The sequence below is a fragment of the Notothenia rossii genome (genome assembly GCF_949606895.1).
Source record: "Notothenia rossii genome assembly, chromosome: 2".
NCBI classification, from domain to species: domain Eukaryota; kingdom Metazoa; phylum Chordata; class Actinopteri; order Perciformes; family Nototheniidae; genus Notothenia; species Notothenia rossii.
The window spans coordinates 57,960,665-57,987,921 of record NC_136904.1 but is presented as its reverse complement, the minus strand read 5'-3'; the positions used below and the strand labels follow the sequence as shown (position 1 = coordinate 57,987,921).

The following is a 27,257-nucleotide window of genomic DNA, read 5'->3' as shown; positions in this document are numbered from 1 at the left end:
CCAACAGATCAACGCACAATCAACCCATACAGGACATCTCTTTCTCCACATTACGTGTTAGACATTAGAATTGACTATTCTTGTCTGTCACATACTCTTCTTGTCTGTCACATAAGTGGCGCAACTGAAGCGGTATTGTGCTAAAGGGAAATTATTTTGACCGAAGAGATTTAGATTTGCCGGCTAACGGGAACTCTGACGTCGCCATTTTGTGTGCTTCGCGGATGCGCTCGGCTCCTCTCGACTGCTGCTCGGGTCTGCTCGGTCAGCTTCCGGATGAGGAGGCATTCGTTCGACCAACTTACAGTAGATAACATTACACACATTTTTAACAGATGCCATAATAGTGTAAATAATGTTTGTTTTGGCAGTTACAACTGAATGTAATGTTTTCTACTTTTTCACATCTGGGAAGGCATTTGCCTTCATCAGATGGAAAGTGTCTTGACCAACAACTTAAGTATTTCTTATAGCTATGCAGGGCATGGAAGGGAGCAAACACAAACAAGAACAAACAAACAAGTGAAATGAAGAATAAAATTAAAATTGTACAATATAATATTGTGCTGGTTCATCTTATAATTCAGTCTAGAGAATGCACCAGACAACATCTACAGTAAGACCTGCAAAAATCTAAATTTTCTAGGCGGAGGCCCCCCAAACCCTTCGTGCCATTTCGTCCGCGCGCATTTTTCAGGGCAATCTCTATTGGGCTCAGGGCCATTTGTAAATTAGCTTAGATGGCTCCCAAAATCCTTAATGTCATGCACTGGCTTCATTAAGGCCCTGTCCACACGGAGACTAAACGGAGACGAAAACGAACCGAATTCAATATAAAAGAAGTATTCCGTCCACACGGAATATGCTCAAGAAACGTGTCCGTCCACACGAGACCGCTCGACCCGCTGGATACGCTGTAGTACATATGCCGGGCCTGTAAGTGGCGCCGTACTTCCGCCACAAAATACACCAAAAGCAGCGAATGAGACCAATGATGATTATTATTATTATTATTATTATTATTATTATTATTATATTATTATTGTTGCTGATGGTTGTGGTAGAGGAGCTGTAAATGTTGGACTAAAATCTGTTTCATGATCAGTAGCGTCTGGAGCACGAACGCAACCCTTGGATCCGCCATTGTTGTTAGTGTTGGCGAAATGCATCAGCCATGACGCGGGGGTGAGCAGGAGAGCGGCGGGGCTATGGCGTCATCGTTTCAGGAAATGATTGTATAGGGGTACACACGGAGCCGCAAACGTTTCGTCCTCAGACCTACCCACTTTGGGAGCCGTTATCAATGTGTATCAAATCTGCGGCTCCGGGCTCCGAATCCGCGGCTCCGTTTCGGCCTTGTGTGGGCGAACCGTCTATACCAGGGGTCTCCAACATTTCTTCATCTGAGAGCTACTTTGAAAACATAAAAGTGGCCAAGAGCTACTTGCATCACATCGCTTACATTTATTCATCAGTTGAATTAAGCTATACTTTTGTACACGTGTGAAATTGCAATACCTAAAGCTTATCAAAAATCAAGGTCCAAGAAAACGAAAATTTCTCACATATTATTATGGCCCACATAGTAAGTACATCACTGAACATTCACATACATGTCATTAATCACCACCTTACAAGCATTTCACTCTTTCTCACAGTTAGTGAGATGATTGGTACTGCATGGAGTCCACCATACAGGTGGACTCTAATAGAGTCATGTAAATGTTAATCAGTCAGTCTTGTTCTGTATTTAGATTTCATGACATTCATGTCAGAAAAAGCTGCTTCACAAAGGTATGTAGAACAGAACCAAATAAAGCAGACATTTTCAGTGCTGCTTGGTGACGTTCTTATAGTTTTCTGGGTCTACAAGGCTCCAGAAATGTTGTGAGTTTTGCTGAGACTGAAGCTGAACATTATTTTGGAGATGTATAACCTATATCTCCATCTCAACAGGATTGACACTGAACAGTTCAGCCATCTTTTTCTTCTTCTTCTTTGTTTTGCCATTACATTAGAAACCATAATAAATAAATTGTATATGTCCAGTGGCGTTTCTATATGTACAAAAGTGGTGAGGCACAGAACACGTAGATGTCTATATATAAGCTTCTGCAATGAGGTTCATGGCTGGTGAGGCACTGGCACTGACTCTTCAGGTTTACAAATATAATATTTTTACCTAAATCAAAATATAATATTATTTTCAAAAGCTTTTTTTGTCTGATGCTTCGATTAATTTTAAACAGACAGTTCAACAAAAGGATACCCAAAAAATGTAATTTTATCATTTAGATATTGAATTGTTCTCTCTTAGTAAGATTCGATTTTCAATAAAATTGCGGTCTTACCTTGACTTGAAGATGAAGACCATTTGCCTATCCTTCTGGACAAAAATCTATATTACTTGTTTGTAAAAGTCCTCCTTATCTTCTTGTAGTTTCAAAAGTCTATCATAAATCTAATCGATAGATTTATGATTCGAAAATTATAAAAGTAGGGTAGACATGTGGATATTATCCGGCTGAACAAAACGTGCATTTATCTAACAGGTAAGTTTCCTACAGATCTTATTTTGAGCTATTTTCTAAAATCCTATGGAGAAATCTCATTGCTATTTGTGGAGGGAACCCATGCGCAGCTTACTTCCTGGTTTTGGGACGCGTCTCTCTCCTCCTCTTCACACACCACACTTTTCGCGGCACACGTACTTACAGCCAATCAGCTCTGAATGATGTGAGATGACGTATGGTGGGGATGGCAGCACTCTGCCCCTATGGTCATTATTTTTTTGCCACACACATTAAATAGGACAATACTCTGAGCATGCGCGGTGTAGTTTTTACAGTCACCGTTCACTTAGACCAGGGGTCTACAACCTTTTTGACCAAAAGAGCCATTTTGCTCCTTTTTCCAAAACATTTTTTTGTCTGGAGCCGCAAAACATATTTCATAGCTTGATAGCTAATAAAGTTGTATTTATTGTTATATCAGACAAAAACTACAGTTTTTTTGCATGTATTAGGCTATTTATTACATTATATAAAACTGTTAACCTCTAATAAGAAACAAAGAACTCCTATAAGGAGAATTACAAATAATACACAGGCTTTAAAATAAATTAAACATAGCACTTGGGGAGTCCTCTGCACATTTGAAGGAAACATTTTTTTTATTAAAATGGACCCACTTTGAAATAAATAAAACATATAGCTGCACCCTAAAAAGAGTTAAAGGTAGGGTAGGTAATAATGGAGAAACCAGCTCGAGTGCGCTAGAATTTGAAAATACACAACCGGAAAAAATATGCCTCTTCCTTCCGACTTTCTTACAGAGTCCCTCCTCCAACACACACAAACGCGCATCATCAATGAGGCCACGAGATAAGTTTGTGCACAGATGGAAGGCTGACAGGCAGGTAGGCCATCCAATAATTTTAGCCGGCTAAAATGATTGGTCGTGTTTTTTACAGCGCTACGGCTTCCAGAGATTAATTTTTGTATGTATTTATTGTCAAAGCATTTAATATATTCATTGCTATCGGGGTGTTAAGAGCATTCCATGTAATATAACAAAAAGTGTTTCTGAAGTGAATTACCTACCCCATTGAATTATGGCTGAAGATTGTCAGCTGTCTTCCTCTCCCTCGTTGTTTCTCGATACGTAAAGGCTGCAGTACCGTTGACAACTTTTCTCTACATATCAAACATACAGTTAAACCAGCATCGTTTGCTGTGAAAGCATATAACTCTGTCCACACAGAATTCAATTCCTGTGTTCCCCCGGTACTTTTCTTTGATTTATCCATAGTTCGCTCATCGAGCCGGGGGTCAAGTTATTCACCCGCAGGAAAAGGCGCTCGCGCGGGACCGTAGCAGGATGTGACGCATATTTTAGTTGACCTAATTAAAACCGTTTGGTTTTTATTTATGTGTCACATTATCACCTCAAAATACAAGATACGAAACATTTTCAACCATGCAACAAAATATAAATAGTCCTACAAATACTTTTATTTTATTTCCTTCTTATTTTTGTCGAAGCTCAAGGGAGCCAGAGCAGAGGGTTTAAAGAGCCGCATGCGGCCCGTGAGCCGCGGGTTGCCGACCCCTGACTTAGACAGTGTCTCACATGGCTCTAAACAGCTCAATAGGCACACACTGTTGCTGTGCCCCACCTGCCCCTAATGACCAGTCGCCACTGTATATGTCTAGCCTCCCTATAACTGTGTGTGAAATTGTTCCATCCTCAAAAACAAAAACGAATACTTCTGCAGTCTAGCTGCAGCTTCTAGCAACGGTCTTCTGTGTAGGAATATTGAACTTTTCTGGTTCAAACCGTCAATATTGATCCAGAACATTTTCAGAAATGCACTCAACATCTTCAATATCCTCCAAAACCACTCAGCCAAGTCATTTGTTAACTATTGTCAACATAGGCTATAATGGTAATTAAGGCTAATTATTACACGGCCTACTTGTATACTTGATTCTGATTGGTCAATTCAGAACATGTGCCAGGTTGTAAATACACTAGTACAGACCGCTGTCGAGGACTATAATAACCGTTGCTAAGGAGTATGAAGGGAGAGAAAGGAAAATAGGTTAAAGGATGGAGCAATGGACGTCAGATACATGATCAGAAGAAGAAAGGCTGGTCAAGATCCCTCAGCTTGGCGTCGGGCTCCCTGATCACCCTGTCGGTCTTCTTTTCCCCATAATGATCGCCTCGCTGCATATTATCCCTTACTTAACACAATTGATGCTAATTTTGCCAATTGCCCAACATATGAAAGTTAGCAACCGGCAGTTTCTATGTGTTTGGGACCCCTACTATACATTTCTAACATAAAACGTTGGGGTACTCAACATTTCTGGGTTCACAATAGGACTCTAGAGCTGGCGACTAGACTATCTATGGGTCTGAACTGACAAATGATATGTCCTCCACCTTGTGACCCTAATTCCCCGGTTCTTCACAACCAATCTCCCGTCTAACAGACATTTGACATGCTAAATGCCTGCATCAAAGGATTGGAGGTGTGTTAACGTGCCTCACTAAAGCATATCACGTCCTCATCCCTCGTGGTACCACAGATCCCTACAGCCAACCCTCTTCAAAGAAATCAAGCCTCTGTAACACGAATGACACAGGAGAAGGATTCACTAACCTGCATGCCTACAGCAGAGAGCCTGTAGTAATACTCAGAGAGCTGCTTTGATGCTGCTTACAGTAAATTCAGGTCGTAGAGGTTGTTGTACAGTATGAAGTAAGATAAAGCATGTTTTAGTGAGTCAGTGAACAGTCAGCTGAAATACTCCTTGTCCTGCAAACAAGTCAATACCCCAAATCATCAATGTAAAGGTTTTAGCTGGCTTTACTTGAGATCACTTCCATTCTGGAAATACATTATAGTTTATGGTGTTCAAATCAACACAGAGTGTTTAATGGTGAATGTGTGCCAGGCCACAGGAGAGTTTGCAAGTTGAAATGTTTATAGTGTTCTACCCAGAAATCTACTTCTTGAACAGCATATATTATTAACACCCTATTATTTCCCATATGAAATAATTCCGAATCTATCTGACAGTAAAAAGTGTTGCTTCTTCATTACTAATTTGCAGGATGAACAAACCTCCAGAAGCGACGGCGTGACAGGGCGGAGCATTGTTGGTTCAGTAGAAGGCAGATCATTCACCAATATGCGTCTGCCTGGTTGGAACCCAGACATGACAGCGACTAATGTTTGATCTGAAAACCCCTTTAAATACTCTTCAGTTTTACCTTTGGGTAAGGGTACTCCGCTCCCCTGGGGTAGAGCGACCCTGTGAAACGGGGCAGCAGCATGTTGGGAACCAGGGAGTCGTTGATGGTGAGGTAAGCCAGTCTGGAGCTGTCTGGAGACCACCAGTGTGCCGCCTGGGAGAGCAACACCTCCTCTGGAGAACACACACCAGAACATCAGAGCAGGGAAAGGGGGAGCTGTTGAGCAAGTGCAAAATACAATTCCCATTCTGTTCATGCTCCTATTGTTATGATCGTGTGGTGATTTGTCAACATGTAAATAAACAGCTGGTTAAATAATCAACAAATTGACTGACTAGTGTGTCATTCTTGCTTGGTTGACTTAGGCCCCGGCCCCACGAGGACGCATAGGATTAACGCAAACGCAGTCGCAAAAAAGCTTCCGTCCACACGCAATGTTCACCGGATAGTGTCTGTCACGAGACAGCTCCGTTTAGCTCCAACCGCTGGAGAAGCTGCAGTACATATGCAGGAGCCTGTACGTGGCGCTGTAACTTCCTCCACAAAAGCAGCGAAGAAGCATGGTTGTCATGGTTGCCCTTCTGTTTATTCTCCGCGGTGGGGGCCGAGGGAACCTGGCAGAGTTTTTTGCCAGTCAACGTGTGTTAAAGTTTAAATCTTCCGAAAACAATTATAAAAGTGCCGGTCAAAGGTCTTCTTTGTTATTTATTGAGATTTAAAACAAATGAATAACAAATCTATATAATATAATAATATAATACATGGAGCCTCTCTTTTTCCTCCCTCTCTTCGGACGGCGTCAGTGTCTGTCTCAAGCAGCAGCTGATCCAGTAATGAGTGACCCGGCCGACAGTAAAAATAAACATATTTATAAAGGTAGTTTGAGAGGTAATTAAAATAGCGAAGGGTGATGATCTGGCTTGAAGTGTGTGTTTTGCTCCGTTCACCGCTGCATCACAGCGGGAGGAGCTGCAGGTGAGCAGAGCTGCGTGTCTCCGTCCTGTCAGATTAGACTTCACTCGCGTTTATGTCCATATCGAGAGAAAGATAAATAATCGGAATTCAGTGTGCAGTTTACTTTGACGCGGGGGTGAGCAGCAGAGGTGGGGAGAGGCGGGGCTATTGCGTCATCATTATCAGAAAATGATCGTATAGGGCGTACCAGAGCGTTGCGTATGCCGTTCTATCCACCTTGGGACCCGTTATCGTTTCCGCAGTTGTTTACTGTCATATTCGGTCGTCCTTGTGTGGCCGAACAGTCTATATGACACTAAACAGTAACGCAAACAACCGTTTTCGTCCTCGTGTGGCCGGGGCCTTAATCCTAGGTAATGCTCAACATGTAGCCTACCTTAGCTCATAAGGAAATAACAATAATAATAATAATAATACAAAAGAATAATAATTGGTAACATAACACAGACTTCAACTAACACATATTAACCATTATATAATACCATAGAATACTTTTCAATGCTAAATAAAAAGAGTTGGGATTAATTAAGGTAATGTAATATTTTCAGTTGGTCGGCTTTAAACTCAAACTCCATTCTTGGGTCTCAAGTTGCTAACAGGAAACCTAAACTGCCATTATAATGTTCAGGTTCAGTTATAGAAATAGGAACACCTATCCCTACACTCCCCCCCCCCCCCCACCTGTGAGGTTCACAGCAGCAACAAGAATGACATATTACGTGTGTTTTGCTCTTGACAGATGACAGTCATAATAGATACAGCCAGCAGAGTCACTGTCAAGTCAATATAAATCCGGTTCCTCCTCGACGTCTGTCATTTCTCATATAAAAGGGTATAGAAGCTTTTCCTGTGCCACAGTAGACAATCTAGAGGAATCTTTATACACATGACATTTCAAAAGAAGAAATGCTTTTTTCTGCAATAGGAATCCTGATGTTCTACACGTGTCTGAACATGATCCACTGTGGTCTCCCTCACCTTCGTAGAGCCAGTCAGTGATGCCGTTGAAGATCACCCCCTCCTGCCCTGAAGACGTGAGCCTCCATGAGCTGCTCTTAACATCCGCCTGGTAGTAGATATTGTTTTCAAATATGTATAACTGTGGGGAAGAGGGGAAATATTGATAAGTACAAGAATGAGTAAGTATTGTGAAGTCCCTGGTGGTCCTGAGTGAGGATTCAGGAGGGTAACCAGTGCACTGGTGCTTTGAGAGGTGCTAGTTTGCCTCCTGCCAAGGTGCCCTTGAGCCAGTCCCCTACTCTACACTATTATATACACCCCCCAGTGTGTGCTGTATAAAAGCTGCCCAATGATTCTTCTCACTGTATGCACAAAGCTGTGTGTGACGCTTGAAGAGGAAATCATTTGAATCCTCCATCTCACTACAGTATATGCAACTCATCAATGTACACACAGCATGTGCAAAACGTACATTAGCAAAGGGATGGGAAGTAGTGAAGTACAAATAATTTGTTACTGCACTTAAGTATATTTTTCTGGCATCAGTACTTTACTCCATAATTTATTTTTCTGACGACTTTTTACTTTTACTCCTTACATCTTACGGGGACTGAGAACAGAGACATTGCTAATCACCCATGGCCATATATGAAGGAGATTTTCTAGAAAATAGCTGGTAGTTATGGCTACATTTTACTTAAGTATATTTAAAATGCTCATACTTCTAACCCTAACCCTATACTTTAACTTGATTCAAAAAGTGTAGTCAGTATTTCAACTTTCAGCAGAGTATTTTTAAATACGAGTATCTGCGAAAGATGTGTGTACATTTGCCATCTCTGCATTAGAATTATTTGTATTTCAACTGGGTTTGACACATTTAGTCCAGAACCCATACAGAAATGTTAAACAGAACTAACCAATATTTTGCATTTTTTCCAGCTTTTTTGCAACATTGTTGAAGTTACAAAGACTGAACCTGGTGAGCCGTTCACACACAGAGAACATGCTAAATGATAAAATCACATTCACTGAGCGTCTCCTCACGGACAGAAACGCAGGGAGAGCCTGTGAGAAATGGAAGATATTTAGTCATTCAGGATGTGACACGCCGCTTCAGGGCTTCCTTAAGAGCAGCTTTCAGAGGACGGGCACAAATACTGAGGAAACGAGATAAATGTGCTACCAAATGGTTGATTACTCTCCTCGGCTGCGCTGGAGAAAATAATGGACTGATTATTCGGTCCGTAATACTCTGCACGGTGGATACATTACTCAAACAGAGAGCTGCAGCCCCCCCACAAGATGTCTCCCGCAGCAGCATGATAAGTACAACTGCTGCTTCTGAATAATGGTTCAGTTTAAAGGGTTTATGTTTCCTCTCCAGTCAGAAACAGTATTTGATGAGCCTTCACCTCAGAGCAGAGGATCTTATGAATGCCATGAACTCACACTTTATTAGAAAGACATTATAATCAATCCACACTATTCTGAATGCAGCAAGGGTTTTCACGTTTTGTTCTACGACATAAAATACATCAGTCAATACCCTACTGGTGAATTTCCAAGGCTTGTATGTGTCTTACAAGTGACTAAATGAGAAAACACTTGTCATGTCTAGCCAGTGGCGGAGCTGGGGGGTGGCTGGGGGTGGCCGTGGCCAGCCCCAGCTGAATCCTGGCCACCCTATTGGCCACCCCAAACACCCTCACCACGGGGGCCCAAACTATTTTAGAACATTAAGAAAAAAATGTTTAAGTAACCTTTCATCAATATTTAACATTAATATAACGTTATATTGATAATGTACTCACTAAAATTACAATTCAAACTTATTTTCTTCCAAAAGTTAATTATCCAAAGCCTCTGTACACCCCCTTCTATTTACATTTAATGGAATTTTAGTTAGGAAAGACGACACACGAAGTGAGGATACCCGGCCCGGAGGAAGCCCGGGGTCCCCTTCTGGAGCCAGGCCCAGAAGGAGGACTCGTCGGCGAGCGTCTGGTGGCCGGGCTTGCCACGGAGCCCGGCCGGGCACAGCCCAAAAAGGCGACGTGGGCAACACCTCCGCTTCTCCGTCCCGCGGGCCCACCACCTACGGGAAACAGCGATGGGGTCGGGTGCGCTGCTAGAAGGGTGGCAGTGAAGGCAGAGGGTCTCGACGGACCAGACCCGGGCGACAGAAGCTGGCTTTGGGGACGTGGAACGTCACCTCTCTGGGGGGGAAGGAGTCGGAGCTTGTGCGGGAGGTGGAGCGTTACCAGTTGGATCTGGTTGGGCTCACCTCTACGCACAGCGTCGGCTCTGGAACCTTACTTCTGGATAGGGGTTGGACTCTATTCTTCTCCGGAGTTGCTCAAGGTGTGAGGCGCCGGGCGGGTGTGGGGATACTCACAAGTCCCCGGTTGGGTGCTTCGTTGTTGGAGTCTACCCCAGTGGACGAGAGGGTTGCCTCCCTACCCCTGCGGGTTATGGGGGGGAAAACTCTGACTGTTGTGTGTGCTTATGCACCCAACAGCAGTTCAGAGTATACGGCCTTCTTGGAGACCCTGGAAAGAGTCCTGTATGGGGCTCCTGAAGGGGACTCTTTAATCTTGCTGGGAGACTTCAACGCACATGTGGGCAATGATGGAGACACTTGGAGGGGAGTGATTGGGAGGAACGGCCCCCCTGATCTGAACCGGAGTGGTGGTTTGTTACTGGACTTCTGTGCTAGTCATGGATTGGCCATAACAAACACCATGTTCGAACATAAGGATGCTCATAAGTGTACGTGGTACCAGAGCACCCTAGGCAGAAGGTCCATGATCGATTTTGTTATCGTATCATCGGACCTGAGGCCGTATGTTTTGGACACTCGGGTAAAGAGAGGGGCGGAGTTGTCAACTGATCACCATCTGGTGGTGAGTTGGGTCGAGTGGCGGGGGAAGCCTCTGGATAGACCTGGTAAGCCCAAACGTGTAGTTCGGGTGAACTGGGAACGTCTGGAGGAGGCCCAAGTTCAGGAGGCCTTCAACTCACACCTCCGGCGGAGCTTTTCGGGCATTCCTGTGGAGGTTGGGGACATTGAACCAGAGTGGTCGGTGTTCAAAGCCTCTATTGCCGAAGCCGCGGTGGGGAGCTGTGGTCTCAAGGTCCTAGGTGCCTCAAGGGGCGGTAACCCTCGAACCTCCTGGTGGACACCGGTGGTCAGGTAAGCCGTCCGACTGAAGAAGGAGGCCTTCAGGGATTTGTTATCCCGGGGGACTCCCGAGGCAGTTGCAAGGTACCGACAGGCCCGAAGGGCAGCAGCCTCAGCCGTGGCCGAGGCAAAGCAGCGGGTGTGGGAGAAGTTCGGAGAAGACATGGAAAAAGACTTTCGGGCGGCACCAAAGTTGTTCTGGAAAACTGTCCGACACCTCAGGAGGGGGAAGCAGGGAACCATCCAAGCTGTGTACAGTAAGGATGGGACGTTGTTGACCTCAACTGATGGAGTGTTAGGGCGTTGGAAGGAGCACTTTGAGGAACTCCTGAACCCGACAACTCCGCCCTCTATGTTAGAGGCAGAGCTGGAGTATGACGGGGGATCGACACCAATCTCCCGGGGGGAGATCACTGAGGTCGTCAAACAACTTCACAGTGGCAAAGCCCCGGGGGTGGATGAGATCCGCCCAGAAATGCTGAAGGCTCTGGGTATTGAGGGACTGTCATGGTTGACACGTCTCATCAACGTTGCGTCGAAGTCGGAAACAGTACCGAAGGAGTGGTGGTTCCCCTTTTCAAAAAGAGGGATCAGAGGGTGTGTGCCAATTACAGAGGCATCACACTACTCAGCCTCCCCGGGAAAGTTTACTCTAAGGTACTCGAAAGGAGGGTCAGGCTGATTGTCGAACCTCAGATTGCTGAGGAACAATGCGGATTCCGTCCTGGTCGTGGAACGACGGATCAGCTTTTTACTCTCGCAAGGATCCTGGAGGGGGCCTGGGAGTACGCTCATCCAGTCTACATGTGTTTTGTAGACTTGGAGAAGGCGTATGACCGGGTTCCCAGGGAGTCACTGTGGGAGGTGCTGCGGGAGTATGGGGTGAGGGGGTCTCTACTCAGGGCCATCCAATCTCTGTACTCCCAAAGCGAGAGCTGTGTCCGGGTCCTCGGCAGTAAGTCGGACCCATTTCAGGTGAGGGTTGGCCTCCGCCAGGGCTGCGCTTTGTCACCAATCCTGTTTGTAATATACATGGATCGGATTTCGAGGCGTAGTAATGGGGGAGTGGGTCTGCAGTTCGGTGGACTAAGGATTGCACCACTGCTTTTTGCAGATGATGTGGTTCTGATGGCTTCATTGGTCTGCAACCTTCAGCTCTCACTGGATCGGTTCGCAACCGAGTGTGAGGCGGCTGGGATGAGGATCAGCACCTCCAAATCTGAGGCCATGGTTCTCAGCAGGAAACCGATGGACTGTCCACTCCAAGTACCACGGATAAGCGGGAGAAGATGGATGGATGGATGGATGGATGGATGGAATTTTAGTCTTATATCAAATAGGGAATTCTACTGCAGCAGAATGTTCCACGTCTGCACAGTGTTATATTTTCACAGCTCAGTGTCAGTAAATATTATGCAGTTAGTATTGGACTACAAGATAGATGCAAGCCTGTAGGCCTACAGGTTATTTAAAGCATAAATGAGTCGGTTGGGTTCTGGAGGTGTGGTTACAACAATTGTGCTTGGTTAGCTCATAGTGCTGCTGATAACCATAAGTAAGTAAGTAAGTAAGTAAGTAAGTAAGTAAGTAAGTAGCCTATGTATATTGCATTACAGTTGTATAATGTAAGCTTCATTGTTACTTTGCCAAAAATAGTTAGATATAGGCCTACTGAATATTATTTTATCTATTCCACCACTAGCTTAATCCCAAATAATGTAGAGGTGTGTTGTAGGTGCCTTAAATAACCCCTTATTTTCTAGTGAGATGTATTTTTATGTTCATATAATAGTGATTTCAATGCCACCCCAAAATGATCACTGGTTCCATCCTGGCCACCCCACTGAAAATGTCCTGGCTCCGCCACTGTGTCGAGCATTAGCCTTTAGCTTAGCGGTCGTGACGTGAAATCATGCAACGTTATGCAGTTTCTTTATAGCATTTTGTAGCTATTTACTGCTGGCAATTGCATTTAAGCATTGCCTGTTTTTAAAGTGGGGATAATTGTGTAGATTATCTTGGTGAAGAAGTTGTGTAAGAATCATAAACTTGCTTCCGGGTCTGCCTACAAACTTATGTCACATTTGCACCACTGAAAAATAAATCCTGATTTGGCTGTAAGCTACTCACCAGCTGCTGACCCTGAACGCCCCACGAGGCGAACTGCAGGACGGAGTCCAACACCTCCGGGGGATTCAGCTCCCGCACCTCCCTGTGCAGGGGACATAAAGACACACTAAGGATTTGACCAGCAGACTAACATGCTTCAAATCTGTTTCTAAATCACAAATATAATCACTGCAAATGTAGATTTTGAACTATTAAATAATGTTTTAAAATGTTTTTAATAATGTGCTGTACAATGTTATTCATCCAAATTCAATTTATTTCATAAATATGCCATTCCTGTTGAAACTTGAATTACATTTTACAAAATGTAATCAGTTATTGATTTTGTAAGAATGTTTTGAACCTTTTCTCCTCAATTTGCGTTCAAACTAAATACATTGAAGATACATTTTGATTTTTTTTTAAGATTCTCACTGATCTAGTTGAGACCTTTTACGATATATTACAGTGGCTGACAGGGGCAAAGCCCAAAACATTTTCATTTGGAGGAACGCTCTGCAATTAAAAAGAATATGCAGATGTAAAAACACTAATGTGCGAAAACACACGCAAATGAAGAAGCATGCATCTTTTTAGTGTCCCCTGGCATTTGTGTATGCACCGCTTTTTAGAAATGATGCGCATGTTTTTTTCAAGTTGGTGACGATGTTTCTATATTTGCATGTGTTTTGGTGGATCGTCTCTGAAGCTGCAGCGTGTTTCTCCTAATGGAAGTGTTTTTGGCCGTTGTATGTTTTGTGTTAGCACCTGTTGGCCACCGTAATATCATTAAGAGAAAGTCATTTCATTATGCAACTTATAGGTATGTTTAATTATTGGTTTGCTCACCTTGTGTACAGGTTGTAGATCAGGTACGATGCAGAAAAAGAATGCTGGTAGACCTGAGTTCAATCAGGAGAAAAACAATTAAGTGTTATTGTCGTGTTCTGTGTATAGAGCTGTGTGTTTGTGGGAGCCCCTAGTGGCGAGTGATAATAGCGCAGCTTTATCTATCACAGGAAATAGTCATACAGGAAGTTGCGTCAGTCAGTTGGGAAATTAGATGTGGCAGTCTTGTTTTGTTCGCTCCACAATCTGGCTGCATCCATCTTCTGGAGACTTGTTAAGCGCATTGTCTGTAAGTAAATATGTTGGTTGAAACTATATTAATGTAGAACAGTGTTTATTTCATCATTTGATCGTATTTCATACCTTTATTATGTGACGTTAAACTGCATCTGCACCACTAGGCCTAAGCTAATGCCTCGTGTCAATGACAATGTAATCTGTTAGCGTATTAGCTCGTCGTTAGCTTAACCTCTTTAGCATACTAGCTCGTCCTTAGCTTAGCATATTAGCTCGTTGTTAGCTTAGCACTGTTAGCATTTTGCTAAACTCTTGTTTTCTCTTCACTTATAAAATAGATTAGTTTGTTAGCCTTCTAAGCTTTCTAACTAGCCTAGCATTACCATAGCATGGTCATGTATGTTGTGTTTCTGTATACCTGTCATGTATACTTATCTCATTGCAACTGTAAAAAAATGTCCTGTTCTTGTGTGTTACAGTTTTACAAGCTTCAGTAATCTCCATTTCAGAATCCCATTCTCCTGGAATTATTTGAAGTTCATGTTTATGCTGACTGAATAGCTAGATTCCAGGAACATCTAGTGAGAACAGTACAGTTATCAAGAACAGAAATGGATCCTTTTACCATTGATAATGAACTAAAACGCTTAGAAAAATTGAATATTTAATCACGACTAATTCAGTTTTGGCCATCAGATTGTTTTATTCGGCAGTGTGTTCTCATAATAATTCAAAGACACAAAATGCTAAATGTTTTGAGAGGAAGTGTTCTGATGTTTTTGTGCACTATATTTTCTTAGCCAGTTTCTAATTCAGTCGGTTCCTGCTTTCCCCAGTTTCCTCTCCTCACTCAGAGTGCTTTAAGCTGTGTTTAACATAGCTTGACGTCTTTAGAAGATGTGGGCACAATGCTTTCTGTGCTCAGTTGTTCAAATGACATCAAAGCTAAAAGTGAGTGCTGTGGTGACCACCTATTTAACCACTGGGACACAATTCAAACTAGGAACTACAGTTGCGGTTATTGTTCCCACACGGACATGTTAGGGGTTACCTATATATAGTGTGTGCCCTCTTGGCTCTCTCTCTTGTCGACCCGGGCTGCGACCCGACAACATGTCTTACTCTGCTCTCTATTAAAGTCCCCTTTTCACATCTCCATTGCACCGCCTCCGACTCCATGTCCTCGGCACTACACTGGTGACCCCGATATGTCTTGGGAAGTTTCCTGGACGGAGCCGAACACGGCAACAGGAACTCGTTTTCCTTTCTCGAAATGCCGGGGTTTGATTGGAGACGTCCGTGGCTGCCACCGGCACGCGGACGGAGGCTCGGTGCGCGCTCCGCAGAAGGCTGGGGACGTTGCTCGCCGTTCCCGCATTGGCTTTCTATACAACGGGGGGACGATGCACGACCTGCTGGGTCGACCAGCAACCCCATTGCTACCTCGTGGGTTTGTTCTTTGGGGCGTGAGGCTGCACATCCCGGCTGCTGACCACGTGGGGCTAACGACGGCTAGCAGCCACCCATGGCTGCCAGCTAGCGGCTGCCCACGTGGGGCTAACGACGGCTGGCAGCTATCCATGGCTGCTAGCTAACGGCTAATGCTAACGGCTAATGCTAACGGCTAGTGCCAACGGCTATCAGCCCTTTTCAGTTTTCTGGTGCCGAAGAGGAGGTTCGACCTGCCGGTTGACCTTATGTGAACACTCTCACCTTTTTCACCACATCGACGGCGGTTCCAGACGCCACTCACGTTTTCATCGATTCCTGGGTGGTGCACTCCTGGACCCCGTTTCGCCTCGACAGTTCCGGACGTCGCCCATGCTCCATCGGCCCGTGGGTGGCACGCTCCGGGACCCTGTCTGGCCTCTCCTGCTTCCCGAGGATGTCATGCCCGCCGCCGCGGCACGTCTGCCTGCGGCCGGGTTCCTCTCCTGCTTTCCGGGGACGCCTCAGCGCCTGCTGAGGACTTCATGCCCGCCGCCGCGGCACGTCTGCCTACGGCCGGGTTGCTCTCCTGCTTCCCGGGAACGCCTCAACCCCTGCTGAGGACTTCATGCCCGCCGCCGTGGCACGTCTGCCTGCGGCCGGGTTGCTCTCCTGCTTCCCGGGGACGCCTCAGCGCCTGCTGAGGACTTCATGCCCGTTGCCGCGGCACGTCTGCCTGCGGCCGGGTTGCTCTCCTGCTTTCCGGGGACGCCTCAGCTCCAGCTGCGGCCCGCCCCCCGGTGGGGGTGCCCTCGTTAGGACCCCTACCCGCTCCTGCGGCCCCCTTTCATGGCCCGTTCCATGGCCCGGTCCTCAACCGCGACCACACCCTTGTCGGCCCCTGTGGTGCTTCCTCCACGGGCAGGAGGATTTATATTTGCCCTGTTTGAATTCTGGGGGGGCTTGTGTGGTGACCACCTATTTAACCACTGGGACACAATTCAAACTAGGAACTACAGTTGCGGTTATTGTTCCCACACGGACATGTTAGGGGTTACATATATATATATGGTGTGCCCTCTTGGCTCTCTCTCTTGTCGACCCGGGCTGCGACCCGACAACATGTCTTACTCTGCTCTCTATTAAAGTCCCCTTTTCACATCTCCATTGCACCGCCTCCGACTCCATGTCCTCTGCACTACAGTGCTGTATTTCACTCAGTTGCTCGATGCTTCATTCTTGCTCCTTGAATATGGCCTTAAAACCTTACATATGCCATAACATGCAGAAACTAAATCTTCATATAACATCTCTCTGAAGAGATTAGAAAGATATTGTGTTAAATAAAAGCTAATACAGGACCATGATGCATCACCTTTACAAAAGAAAAAGATGATCTTACATTTGTGTTCAGTTTGTACTACTTTAATGGCATGGGACCATGCCATCAGTATGGCATGGTGGGTATCAGCGGTGGGTATCCCTGTATATGGATAATGCAGGAAAATAAAGCTACAGAATGGTGACATCATTTGGCATATGAGTGGTATATAGAGTGGTACTATAAAGCTATTTCCTTTTTATGAAAAGAACTAAACATGACATTTCTTAGCATTTTGCCTGTAGGCCTGTATCCAAAGGTCAACGTACATATCCATATAAATGGAGAGGAGAATGTCAGTGTTCCAGAGATATAAAAACCATGATAGAACCTTTTTTTGGTTTTTGGTTAAAAAATATGATGCCAAAAAGGAACAAAAAACATTTTTGTGGATGTTATCAAACCTGATAACTTTCTATTTCCCATTCACTTTTGAGTCAATACACTTCTTTTTAGTTTTTTTCAAAATGAAGGACCTGGCTGCCAGGCGTTGTGGACATCCATGAGTAGATAAAGGTAATATTTTGTTTTGTTTTACTTGTTATGGAGCTGTATTGACATTTGCGTGCATTTTTACTTGTTTGGATACTTGATTAAATTAAACCCTAAAACAAAAAATTTAAATTGATAATTTAACACTATGTAGTTGCTTTGCCAAAACTATTACTTAAACCTTGCAAAAATTAAGAGAGGTGGAATTAACTAGCTTTTAAAGTGTATCAATTCACACAATCCCTTAATTACCTGTAAATAATTGCATTCAAGTATGACTTCAAATTGTTTTCTGCACTGCCAAGTATTCACTCAACCCGGGCGGAGTGTGCAGTGGGCTGTGCGTTGATCATCAGATCAAGGGGGCGTTGGGGAACACCAATTTGAAACCCCCCTCCGCCGCCACTGCGTCAGGCCGTTGTGTCCTTGGGCAAGACACTTCACCTGAATTTGCTCCTGTGGGTATTGTCCACAGTACATGACCGTTAGATGTCTTATATGTGTGTAATGGGTATCTGTAAAGCACTTTAATAAATGAAATGAATTGCATTGAATTCAACCATTTCAGATCTTCCTCTATGTCCCCTGCGTGATGAAATGACCGGGGGATATCCACTCACAGAGCTTTTGTTTTAGGATTCACTGAGATAATGCTCCAATAACTTGAGTGTGTCTGCATGCTAATCAGCTGCAGCGTTAGATTAACAATATTACAATAACCCCACAGCGAGATGATAAATACTGTAGTGGCTCTCCAAAGCCCTCATCAGGAGATCAATAGTGCAGAATGGAGGCAGCCTTCACTCCTGATTCTGACTCCCCTCTTCATTACAGAGGAAGAGCCTCCTCCCAGAAGGAAAGAGACAAAATGGTATTGTTACTTGACTGCTCTTCTTGTGCTCCTTCAAAAAGACGTCAACATCACTCAGCAGATGCCCCTCTTTAGTGACAGCGCGGAGATGGCTCTCTGATAAGGCTGTCAGCGGTGGGTGACACATGAGGGGGGGGGGTGTTTGAGATGTGGAGAGTGACAGACAGCAGTGCTGCTGTGTGCCGGGTTTAAACGAGATAAGATGTACTTTATTGATCCTTAATTGGGAAATGTTTTGTTTCAGCAGCATGTTACATCAAAGGCATTGCACATAATTTGAAAAAAGAAAAGGTTGGAAATAAACAAACTATATATAAACATCTCAGAATAGAGAATAATACAGTACTAAAAACTATATACAAGATAACCGTGAAAGAAAAAACATCTGTAGAATGGACAAATGCACAGAATCAAGGGGCCAAATTAAGTAGGATATGTATTGCCAGTACAGTAAGTGTGCGAGGAAGGGCATATACATTTACAGTGTGATGTTAAATGTACATTGTTACGCAGGACATGTACATATTTCCTGATGTTAGTTTAGCACAGCTTGGTATATGTGCCGAGTGCCTCCTTTACATTTAAATTCCACAACCTGACATTTTATGGTGCTTTTAACACATTTGAGGTGTCCTTCTGCTGTTTACAGCTCCGCTCTGGACCTTTAAAAATAAATACTGAGAATGTATAATAGAGACGAGAAAAAAATAAGTTGCTTGAACAAATGTTCTAAATGGCATTTTGTAGTGAACGTAAATGGTGCAGTGACATTTAGAAGAAAAACAAACACAGACCGCAGAGCAGTGTTTCCTCTTTAAAAAAGAAACAGCCCTTTTTGCAAAGACAAAACACACAGCATCATGCTACTGTGATATCAAGGAGAATAAAAGAATAAAAGCACAACTTCTCAACACCTTGCCGAAATATGTTGTAGTGTTAGAGGTAAGTCCTCCGGAAGGCCTTGCCTTAACCACCACACGACAAAATAATATCCTTCCATGTTTGTCTCACTTCCCTTTTAAAAGACAACATTTACTTTTAAGATAAGATAGAACTTTATTGATCACAATTCGGGACATTTTTGTGATTAAAACATAATTACAAAGACTTCGGATAGCCCACCGCCTTAAATATTCAACAGTTTTGGTTTTATAAAAACGAACATGTTGACTTTCTCTGGGAACCAAGATGTCTCCTTACTGATGGTGTCCCCAGCTGTGGAAAACAGAGGTGGTGGAGCGCTGAGGACAGCAGTGTCCTTCTTACTACACCAGCAGAGGCCAGTGTTTCTCACTGGCTGTGGTTACCTCTGACAGGACAGCAGTGTATGCTTCTATATCGTATAAGGCTTCGCCCTCTAAGGCAATCGCTATTGGGTAATCCCTCATGCACGTGTGCAGCACTGACAGACTTAATCCACGCCCACCTATGACGTGGGCCCCACCTCCGGGCTCACTTCCGTATAAATAGGAAGTAGGCCCTAACATCTACTCACACTTTTCCTCAGCACTCCGTTGCAGAAGCATTGTCAGGCAAAAACAGTTATGTTAAGAGCTACTTACCGAAAAGCAAGTATTCCTCCTAAAAAGCTTCTGTTTTCCGGTAAGATGGAGACTGGACAGGAAAGTCAAGGCTGTGTCAGGGATTGCCTCGTATGCGGAAAGGGCTACATTATGAGTTTTGACAGGCACTCACAGTGTGAGTCCTGCCTGGGATTAGAGCATGCAAACTCTGCTCTCAATCCCGGGGTGTCTTGCTCGCATTGTGCCCGTCTCCTGCTGGCCCTCACACAGCAGAGAGCGGACGCTCTCGCTGCTGCGGCCGCCGAGGACGATTGGCCCGTCCAGGAGGAGTACTCCGGGGACAAAGTCCTTGACTTCCTAGATCCGAGTGGAGGGCGCGAGTCGGACGACTACGTCCCCTCCATTCAGGGATCACCGGGTGATCCCCCCATTTCTCCCCTCCGGACGGAGGAGACAGGTATGGGGCCCGGTGCAGGGCCGGTGTAAGATCCAGTGATCCCTATCTCCGACGCCACGGCGTTGCCATCGATTGGCGGGATCCTCCTAGAACTTCCGGAGATTATATCTAAGGCGGCCACCTGGAGAAATCTCCCCGTTCCCCTAGCTCAGGAGAGCTCACCGCCGGATGATATGTCCGGGGTGTTCTCCCGGGTGCACAGGGTTAGGAGTGACCCGATCTGGCCACGCTTCCCGGCCATAAGGAAGTACCAGGAGGGGGCAGCGAGGGACCCTGGAGCAATGAAAGCTCCGATAGGGACATACGTGCCCCTCACGAGAGTGGAGGGATTCACGGACGTGAATTTCCCGACCGTGCCTCCTCTAGAGCCGAACCTCACGGCATTCTTTGGGGCTAGGCAGGCCAGCACGGTTTCCGGACTGCAACCCATGTTGGCTGCCGCCAAAGATCGGTTTGTCGCCCGACAGACTGACCGCATGCATCAGTGTGCGTTCCAGGCGTCGGCAAACAATATAGCGTTGCTATCAAACTCCATGGTGGAAATATCCGAGCAGTCAAAAACTATGTCCTCGGTGGAGGCTGAGGAGATAGGTAAAGCGGCTAGTACTGCACTTACCCTGTGCGCAGCAGTCGCAGTCTCGCAGGCGCGGATTGCGACATGGGCGACACAGGTTCAACGGTACCTCTGGCTACAGCAGGGGAATATACCGGAGGGTGCAGGAAAGGAGCTGCTGGAGGCTCCAGTCAGTCCGGACGGACTGTTTGGGCCACAGTTCCACACCATGGTGGAGTCTATGAAGTCTGCCGCGGAGCAGGCAGACGACATAAGGCGTCACGCTAGCTGGCTTCAGGACAAATGTCCTCAGCAACAGCAGCGACAGCACCCGCAGCCCTCGCAACAGTCTCAGCGAGGGCAGCGCGGGCAACGGCGAGAACAGCAACGGCATCAGAATCGCCCTTCGGCAGCTGCAGGGCCTCCGTCCCAGATCTCCGCTCCTCCGCCACAGAGACAGGATCTGCAGGCGTCGAGTCGGAGGGGAAGGAAGAACCCCCTCTCCTGGTCTGCTCCTCCGAGAGAACCTCAGAGGAAACAGAACCGAAGATGACTCTTTGGGGGGGTTATGTGGGAAGAGAGGATTGTTAATAAAAATGATTCAAATCTCAACAGTGTGTCTGTAGCAACTGTGTCTCACATGTCCCCCACACTAGTCAGGCCGGCTGCCATTAATCTATTGGTTAAAAGGCAGCGGGACTTGTTGCATATTCCATCTGTTTTTTCCCTTTCGGGTAATAGACAGAGGGACTCGCCGTTTGAGCCAGCTGTTTCTAATCTGTCAGTTAGAAGACAGCAAGGCTCGCTGTATAAGCCTGCGGTATTTAACCAGTCGGTTAAAAGACAGCAGGGCTTGACATTTAAATCGGCTGCTTCTATCCTTTCGGGTAACAAGCAGCGCGGTTTTTTCTCTGTTCCAGTTGTGCCTACACACAGTCGTATTAAGCCTAGCGCGGCTATTACGCACGAGGTGAATAGCACTGCACACACCTCCACGAGTTGGAGCATAAACCCGCCTCAGGGTCCTGTTGATGAGTCTTCTCCTAAACAGAGACAGGATGAGAGCCGGTGTGTGATGCAGCGTGTGGAGACCCCTTCAAAGCCCTTTAGGGCGGGGCCCCCCTTGGGTTGCTTCACGGGCAACGGCGGCAAGGGCTCTGGCATGGCTTGTCACCATGACTACCACCGCACAACAAAAACAGGTATGCCCGCTCTCAGAGCGGTGCTCAGAGTGGAGGCTATGTTTAATGGACGGATGGATGAGCAGGCTGATCAGCAGAGGGTACTCTCTGCAATTTGCCTTACCCCCCCCCCCCGCAGTTCGAGGGGATTCAGGAAACGCTCCTGTCATCCCAAGAACAGTGTCTTGCGCTCCAGTCAGAGCTGCGGAGACTCCTGTTAAAGAAAGCAATTTCCAGGGTTCCTCAGGGGAAAGAAAATCGGGGGTTTTTCTCCCGTTATTTTCTTATCCCGAAAAAGACCGGGGGGATGAGACCCATCCTAGATATGTCAGCATTCAACAGGGTGATAATGAAAAGACCGTTTCATATGCTGACAATCAAACAGGTAATGGAGTGTGTTCAACAGGGAGATTGGTGCACCTCCATCAGTGACGTGCGGTGAGGTTCATGGTTGGTGAGGCACTGACTCTTTCAGAGTCAGATTTACAAATATTATATTTTGACCTTAATCAAAATATTCGGTTATTTTCAAAAGCTTTTTTAGTCTGATGCTTCGATTCATTTTAAACAGACCGTTCAAAAAAAGGATTCCCAAAATCCAAATATTGGATTGTTCTTTCTTAGTAAGATCCCATTTTCATTACAATTGTGGTCTTACCTTGACTTGAAGATTAAGTCCATGCTCTCCTTCTGGACAACAATCTCTATTAGTTTTTTGTAAAAGTCCTCCTTATCTTCCTGTAGTTTCAAAAGTCTTGTTTGTTGTTTGTGTCTATCCGTTTCTGCGTAGAATAACAGTAGCAACAAGAACCTGTGGGCTCGCGTGCGCCCCCTTCAGCGCGGCAGAGGTTATGGCTGCTTCTCCTGCTGCTTTTTTCATTGCCGTTATATGATGAGACCAGCGAGCCTAAATATCATATGTACGTTAAATAAGTTATTTAGGATGGATCTATGGATGGCGAGGATGAATGTTATAAAGGGATCTACAAACATTACATTGGTGACCTACAGTGAGATGGTAACAGGCATGCGCTTAGTGCCCGCTTTCCAGCCAGTTTCTGTGGGGTGACACATTCTGAGGTGAGGCAGAGCTCATCTGTGCCTCACCTCACCCCACAGTAACTGGCTTGAGCTCGCTCACAAAATAAGTGCCCGCGTTAAATTAGTGCCCGTGCTCCAGCAAGTTACTGTGGGCTTACGAGAGGCAGAGCTTGTCCCTGCCTCACTTCTCATCACTACCCGTAGTTGTAGCGGAGCTCGGCACATTTGCTGATTTTGACTTTAAAAAGCCATTGGAATCATACATAAATCACACTTACATCATAGATCAGTGGAGACATTTTATTATTATTACTATTTAGTTTTTCTTTAGTTTTTTTTCCGTTACATTGGAGTATGACAGGTGAGGCTCTGCCTCCCCTGCCTCCCCTGACTGCACGTTACTGACCTCCATAGACCTGAAGGATGCTTAATTCCACATAACCATCATCCCAAAACAAAGGGAATTCCTGCGTTTCTCATTCCAGGGAATAGCGTACCAGTTCAATCGACTGCCGTTCGGATATTCTCTGGCTCCACGCACTTTTTCAAAGTGTGTGGAGATGGCGCTGGAGCCGCTACGCAGAAGAGGGATGAGAGTGTTATTTTATCTGGACGACCTGCTATTGCTGGCCCGCTCCAGAGAGGAAGCTGCTTTACAGACTGTACAACTTGTATCTCACCTGTCAAGCCTGGGTTTCATAATCAATTGGGAGAAGAGCTGTCCTCTTCCCTCCCAGATTATCATATATCTGGGGGTGGAATTCAACTCAGCCCGCATGAGAGCACGACTCTCACAGCGGAGAGTGGAGGATCTGACAGCTCTCCTCGGGCGCGTCACACCCGGCAGGGTGGTGACAGCCCTCTCCGTGATGCAGCTGTTGGGCATGATGTCAGCTGGTCACGTGGTGATTCCCTGGGTCTCCTTCACATGAGGAGACTTCAGAGGTGGTTTATTCGCCTGCACATCGACCCCGTGCGTCAGAAGAGACGCATGGTGTACATTCCTCTGTCCGTAGGTTCAGATCTGACCTACTGGAAAAATCCCCACGTCCTGTCAGTGGGAGTTCCCCTTGGCAGAGTGACGTCACACACCTCGGTGTTTACAGACGCATCGCTCTCAGGGTGGGGAGGAACATGCATGTCGCAGGCAGTGGAGGGACAGTGGCCGCCTCACATGTCCCTTCATATAAACGCGCTGGAATTACTCGCCATATGGAGAGTAATCCAGCACTTCGCCCCGTTGATGTGGAATCATCATGTGTTGATTCGAACCGACAACAAGGCAGCGGCAGCATACATAAATCGTCAGGGAGGTGTACGATCAGCGCAGCTGCTGGACACAGCCAGGAAGCTGTTGTGCTGGGCGCGCACACACGTACTCTCTGTCAGAGCAGTATATATTCCCGGCGAGCTGAACAGAGGGGCAGACCTCATGTCCAGAGGAGGTCCTCGACAAGGGGACTGGAGCCTCCCCCTGAGCTGGTCTCCCAGGTATGGAGCAGGTTCGGAAGAGCGGAGGTGGATCTGTTCGCTGCACGCGGGAACGCGCAATGTGCTCTCTGGTTCTCCCTGAGAAGGCAGGATCACCCCCCTCTGGGGGTGGACGCGTTCGCGCACAGACCTTGGCCCAGGGTGTTACTGTACACTTTCCCACCAGTCCCTCTGATCCCTCGGTTCCTGGACCGAGTGCAGGAGGAGCGGCTGATAGCGGTCTTAATAGCCCCGGAGCGCACGGGAGCGTCCTGGTTTCCCTGCATACAGCGGATGCTGTCAGGGAGACCGTGGGAAATTCCGTGGCAGGGGGATGCTCTCTCCCAGGTGGAGGGAGCGATCAGCAGTCACCCAATGTTAGGCCAACGTTTGTGGGCATGGCCCCTGAGCGGGAACACTTATAGAGGCTTGGCCTCTCTCAAGATGTTGTGAGTACTATTCAGGGGTCTAGGGCTGCGTCCAGCAGGGCGTCTTACACAGCCAAATGGACAGCGTTCCAGCGTTGGTGTGTAGGGAAAGGCTTGGACCCCGTTACGTGTCCCCTGCCTCACGTGCTGTCATTCCTCCAGCTGTTGCTGGACAGGAATTTGGCCTATAGCACGATCAAAACATATGCCGCTGCCATTTCTTCATGCCACGTAGGTTTTGAGATCAGCACGGTGTTTAGTCACCCTCTGACAAAACGTTTTTTACGAGGAGTACAGAGACTCAGACCGGTATCACGCGCTTTAGCGCCTCAATGGGATTTGGCTTTAGTGCTGCGCGCACTGAGTAAAGCTCATTTTGTACCATTAGATCAGGTTCCCCTGAAGTTTTTGTCAGCCAAAGTAGCTCTGCTCTTAGCTCTGACATCAGCTAAAAGGGTGAGTGACTTGTCTGCTCTCTCGGTGGCTCCGTCATGTCTCCAGATCCAAGGAGATGGCAGCTCAGCTGTATTGCACCCGAACCCGGCATTTATGCCAAAGGTGATCACAAGCTCTTTTAGATCAAGAGTGATAACCTTGAAGGGCTTCTTTCCCCCTCCTCACACATCGGAGGAAGAAGCCACTTTTCATCTCTTCTGTCCCGTGCGTGCGCTGGCAGGCTATATTGCACGCACGGCTGCTTTACGCAAATCCCAGCGTCTGTTTGTACATTATAGAGAGCGCTCATGAGGGCAGCCTCTATCTACACAGCGCCTGTCACACTGGCTATGTGAGGCGGTGTCACAGGCGTATGTCTCCGCTGGGTTGGATCCCCCGGAGAACATTAAAGCGCACAGCACCAGGGGACTTTCAACCTCTACGGCGTTGCACGGAGGAATGACAGAGGAAGACATTTGCACTGATGCATCTTGGTCTTCACCCTGTTCTTTTATTCATTTTTATTTGAGGGATGTCTCCCATTCCTCTCTGACACATTCAGTACTGAATAGCCTGTCAGAATGAGTAATGTCGGGGTTTTTAATTGCGTGCCCTCTCTCCTGCCTGTAGGCACTTCGAGAGCTGCCCTTTTTCCACTCTCTTGATCGTTTTATTTAATGAGACTTGGTCTCTATCTTTTATAAACGACAGGTAGCCTAAGTAAGCCAACCCTCGTTCCCTGATGGAGAATATTCATTTTTTAAATGCTATATTCCCTGGGAATGTGATGCTCCATTTACGCAGGACGAAATGGACATGGGTTATTAACTGAGTAGGTGTGTTTTGTGCTTCTGGTAACGGACAGAAACAGTGGGGCGTAGACTACATCCTGCTTCGCCCTTAACCCAATAGCGATAGCCTTAGAGGGTGAAGCCTTTTACGATATAGAACTGGGGTAACGTACTGTAACCCAGCTTCTATGAGTATAGGCGCAGCCCTCTAAGGGTCGGGCCCCACAGGCTCCGCGAATAGCTGAAGAAAAGCTGTTTGTGTGGGAGTAGATGGTAGGGCCTACTTCCTATTTATACGGAAGTGAGCCCGGAGGTGGGGCCCACGTCATAGGTGGGCGTGGATTAAGTCTGTCAGTGCTGCACACATGCAGGAGGGATTACCCAATAGCGATAGCCTTAGAGGGCTGCGCCTATACTCATAGAAGCTGGGTTACATTACGTAACCCCAGTTCTGCAGCGAACCACACCACAACAACAACAACAACAACTGTATCCAAGAGCAGACTAGACCAAACAAATTACATTTATATACAAACCGCTCTCCGGGTTGACATCCTTTTGTGATTAATTGTACTTACATAGCAGTGCTAAAGTACTCATTTGGAAGTTCAAAGTTAGGCTGGCTTAACTAGCAACAGTTATTAAGTATGCTGTGCTAGCTTTTGGCAACTGAGCCAATTAACTGTGCCCTGTACTACGAAGCAGGATTTGCGGTTAGCGAGGTAACTTCAGGGTTAACTCTGAGTTTCCGGTCCTACAACGCTGGTTCACTTCTTACCGGGTTATCTCCATGGTAACTTATGCTGAACACCTAACCTTTGAACTTGAAAATTAATATTATCACCTCCCATCTTCAGAGCAATCTGACTAATATAACATTAGCGTTAAGAAAGCTTACTTAAATATCTGCCACAACATAAGTAACCGGATCAAAGTAACATTACGTACACTGTGAGTGCAGACTTTGATGTGTCCCATTATCATTCCTATCACATCATAATGTATATTTCCTTATCTGATTCAGCTTCTTGAGCCGTATCTGGCCGTGCAAAACTCAGTGTCACATACTGTATGCAGAAGTATTATTTTAAGCAACACATTAAGTTGACGAAACACTAGATTCAAA

At 46.1% G+C, this 27,257-nt stretch overlaps 1 protein-coding gene across 2 annotated transcripts in view; it reads right to left on the bottom strand.

Moving 5' to 3' along the window:
- LOC307028837 (inactive dipeptidyl peptidase 10-like) overlaps window positions 1-27,257 on the bottom strand; it is a 500,108-nt gene that overhangs the window by 68,113 nt on the left and 404,738 nt on the right. For both annotated transcript variants that reach the window (XM_079664182.1, XM_079664183.1), the window contains 4 exons: window positions 13,844-13,896; window positions 13,016-13,097; window positions 7,720-7,840; window positions 5,785-5,939 (listed from right to left, as the gene is read on the bottom strand). In XM_079664182.1, coding sequence (XP_079520308.1) covers window positions 5,785-5,939; window positions 7,720-7,840; window positions 13,016-13,097; window positions 13,844-13,896 — 411 coding nt within the window. The remainder of the gene's footprint in view (window positions 1-5,784; window positions 5,940-7,719; window positions 7,841-13,015; window positions 13,098-13,843; window positions 13,897-27,257) is intronic.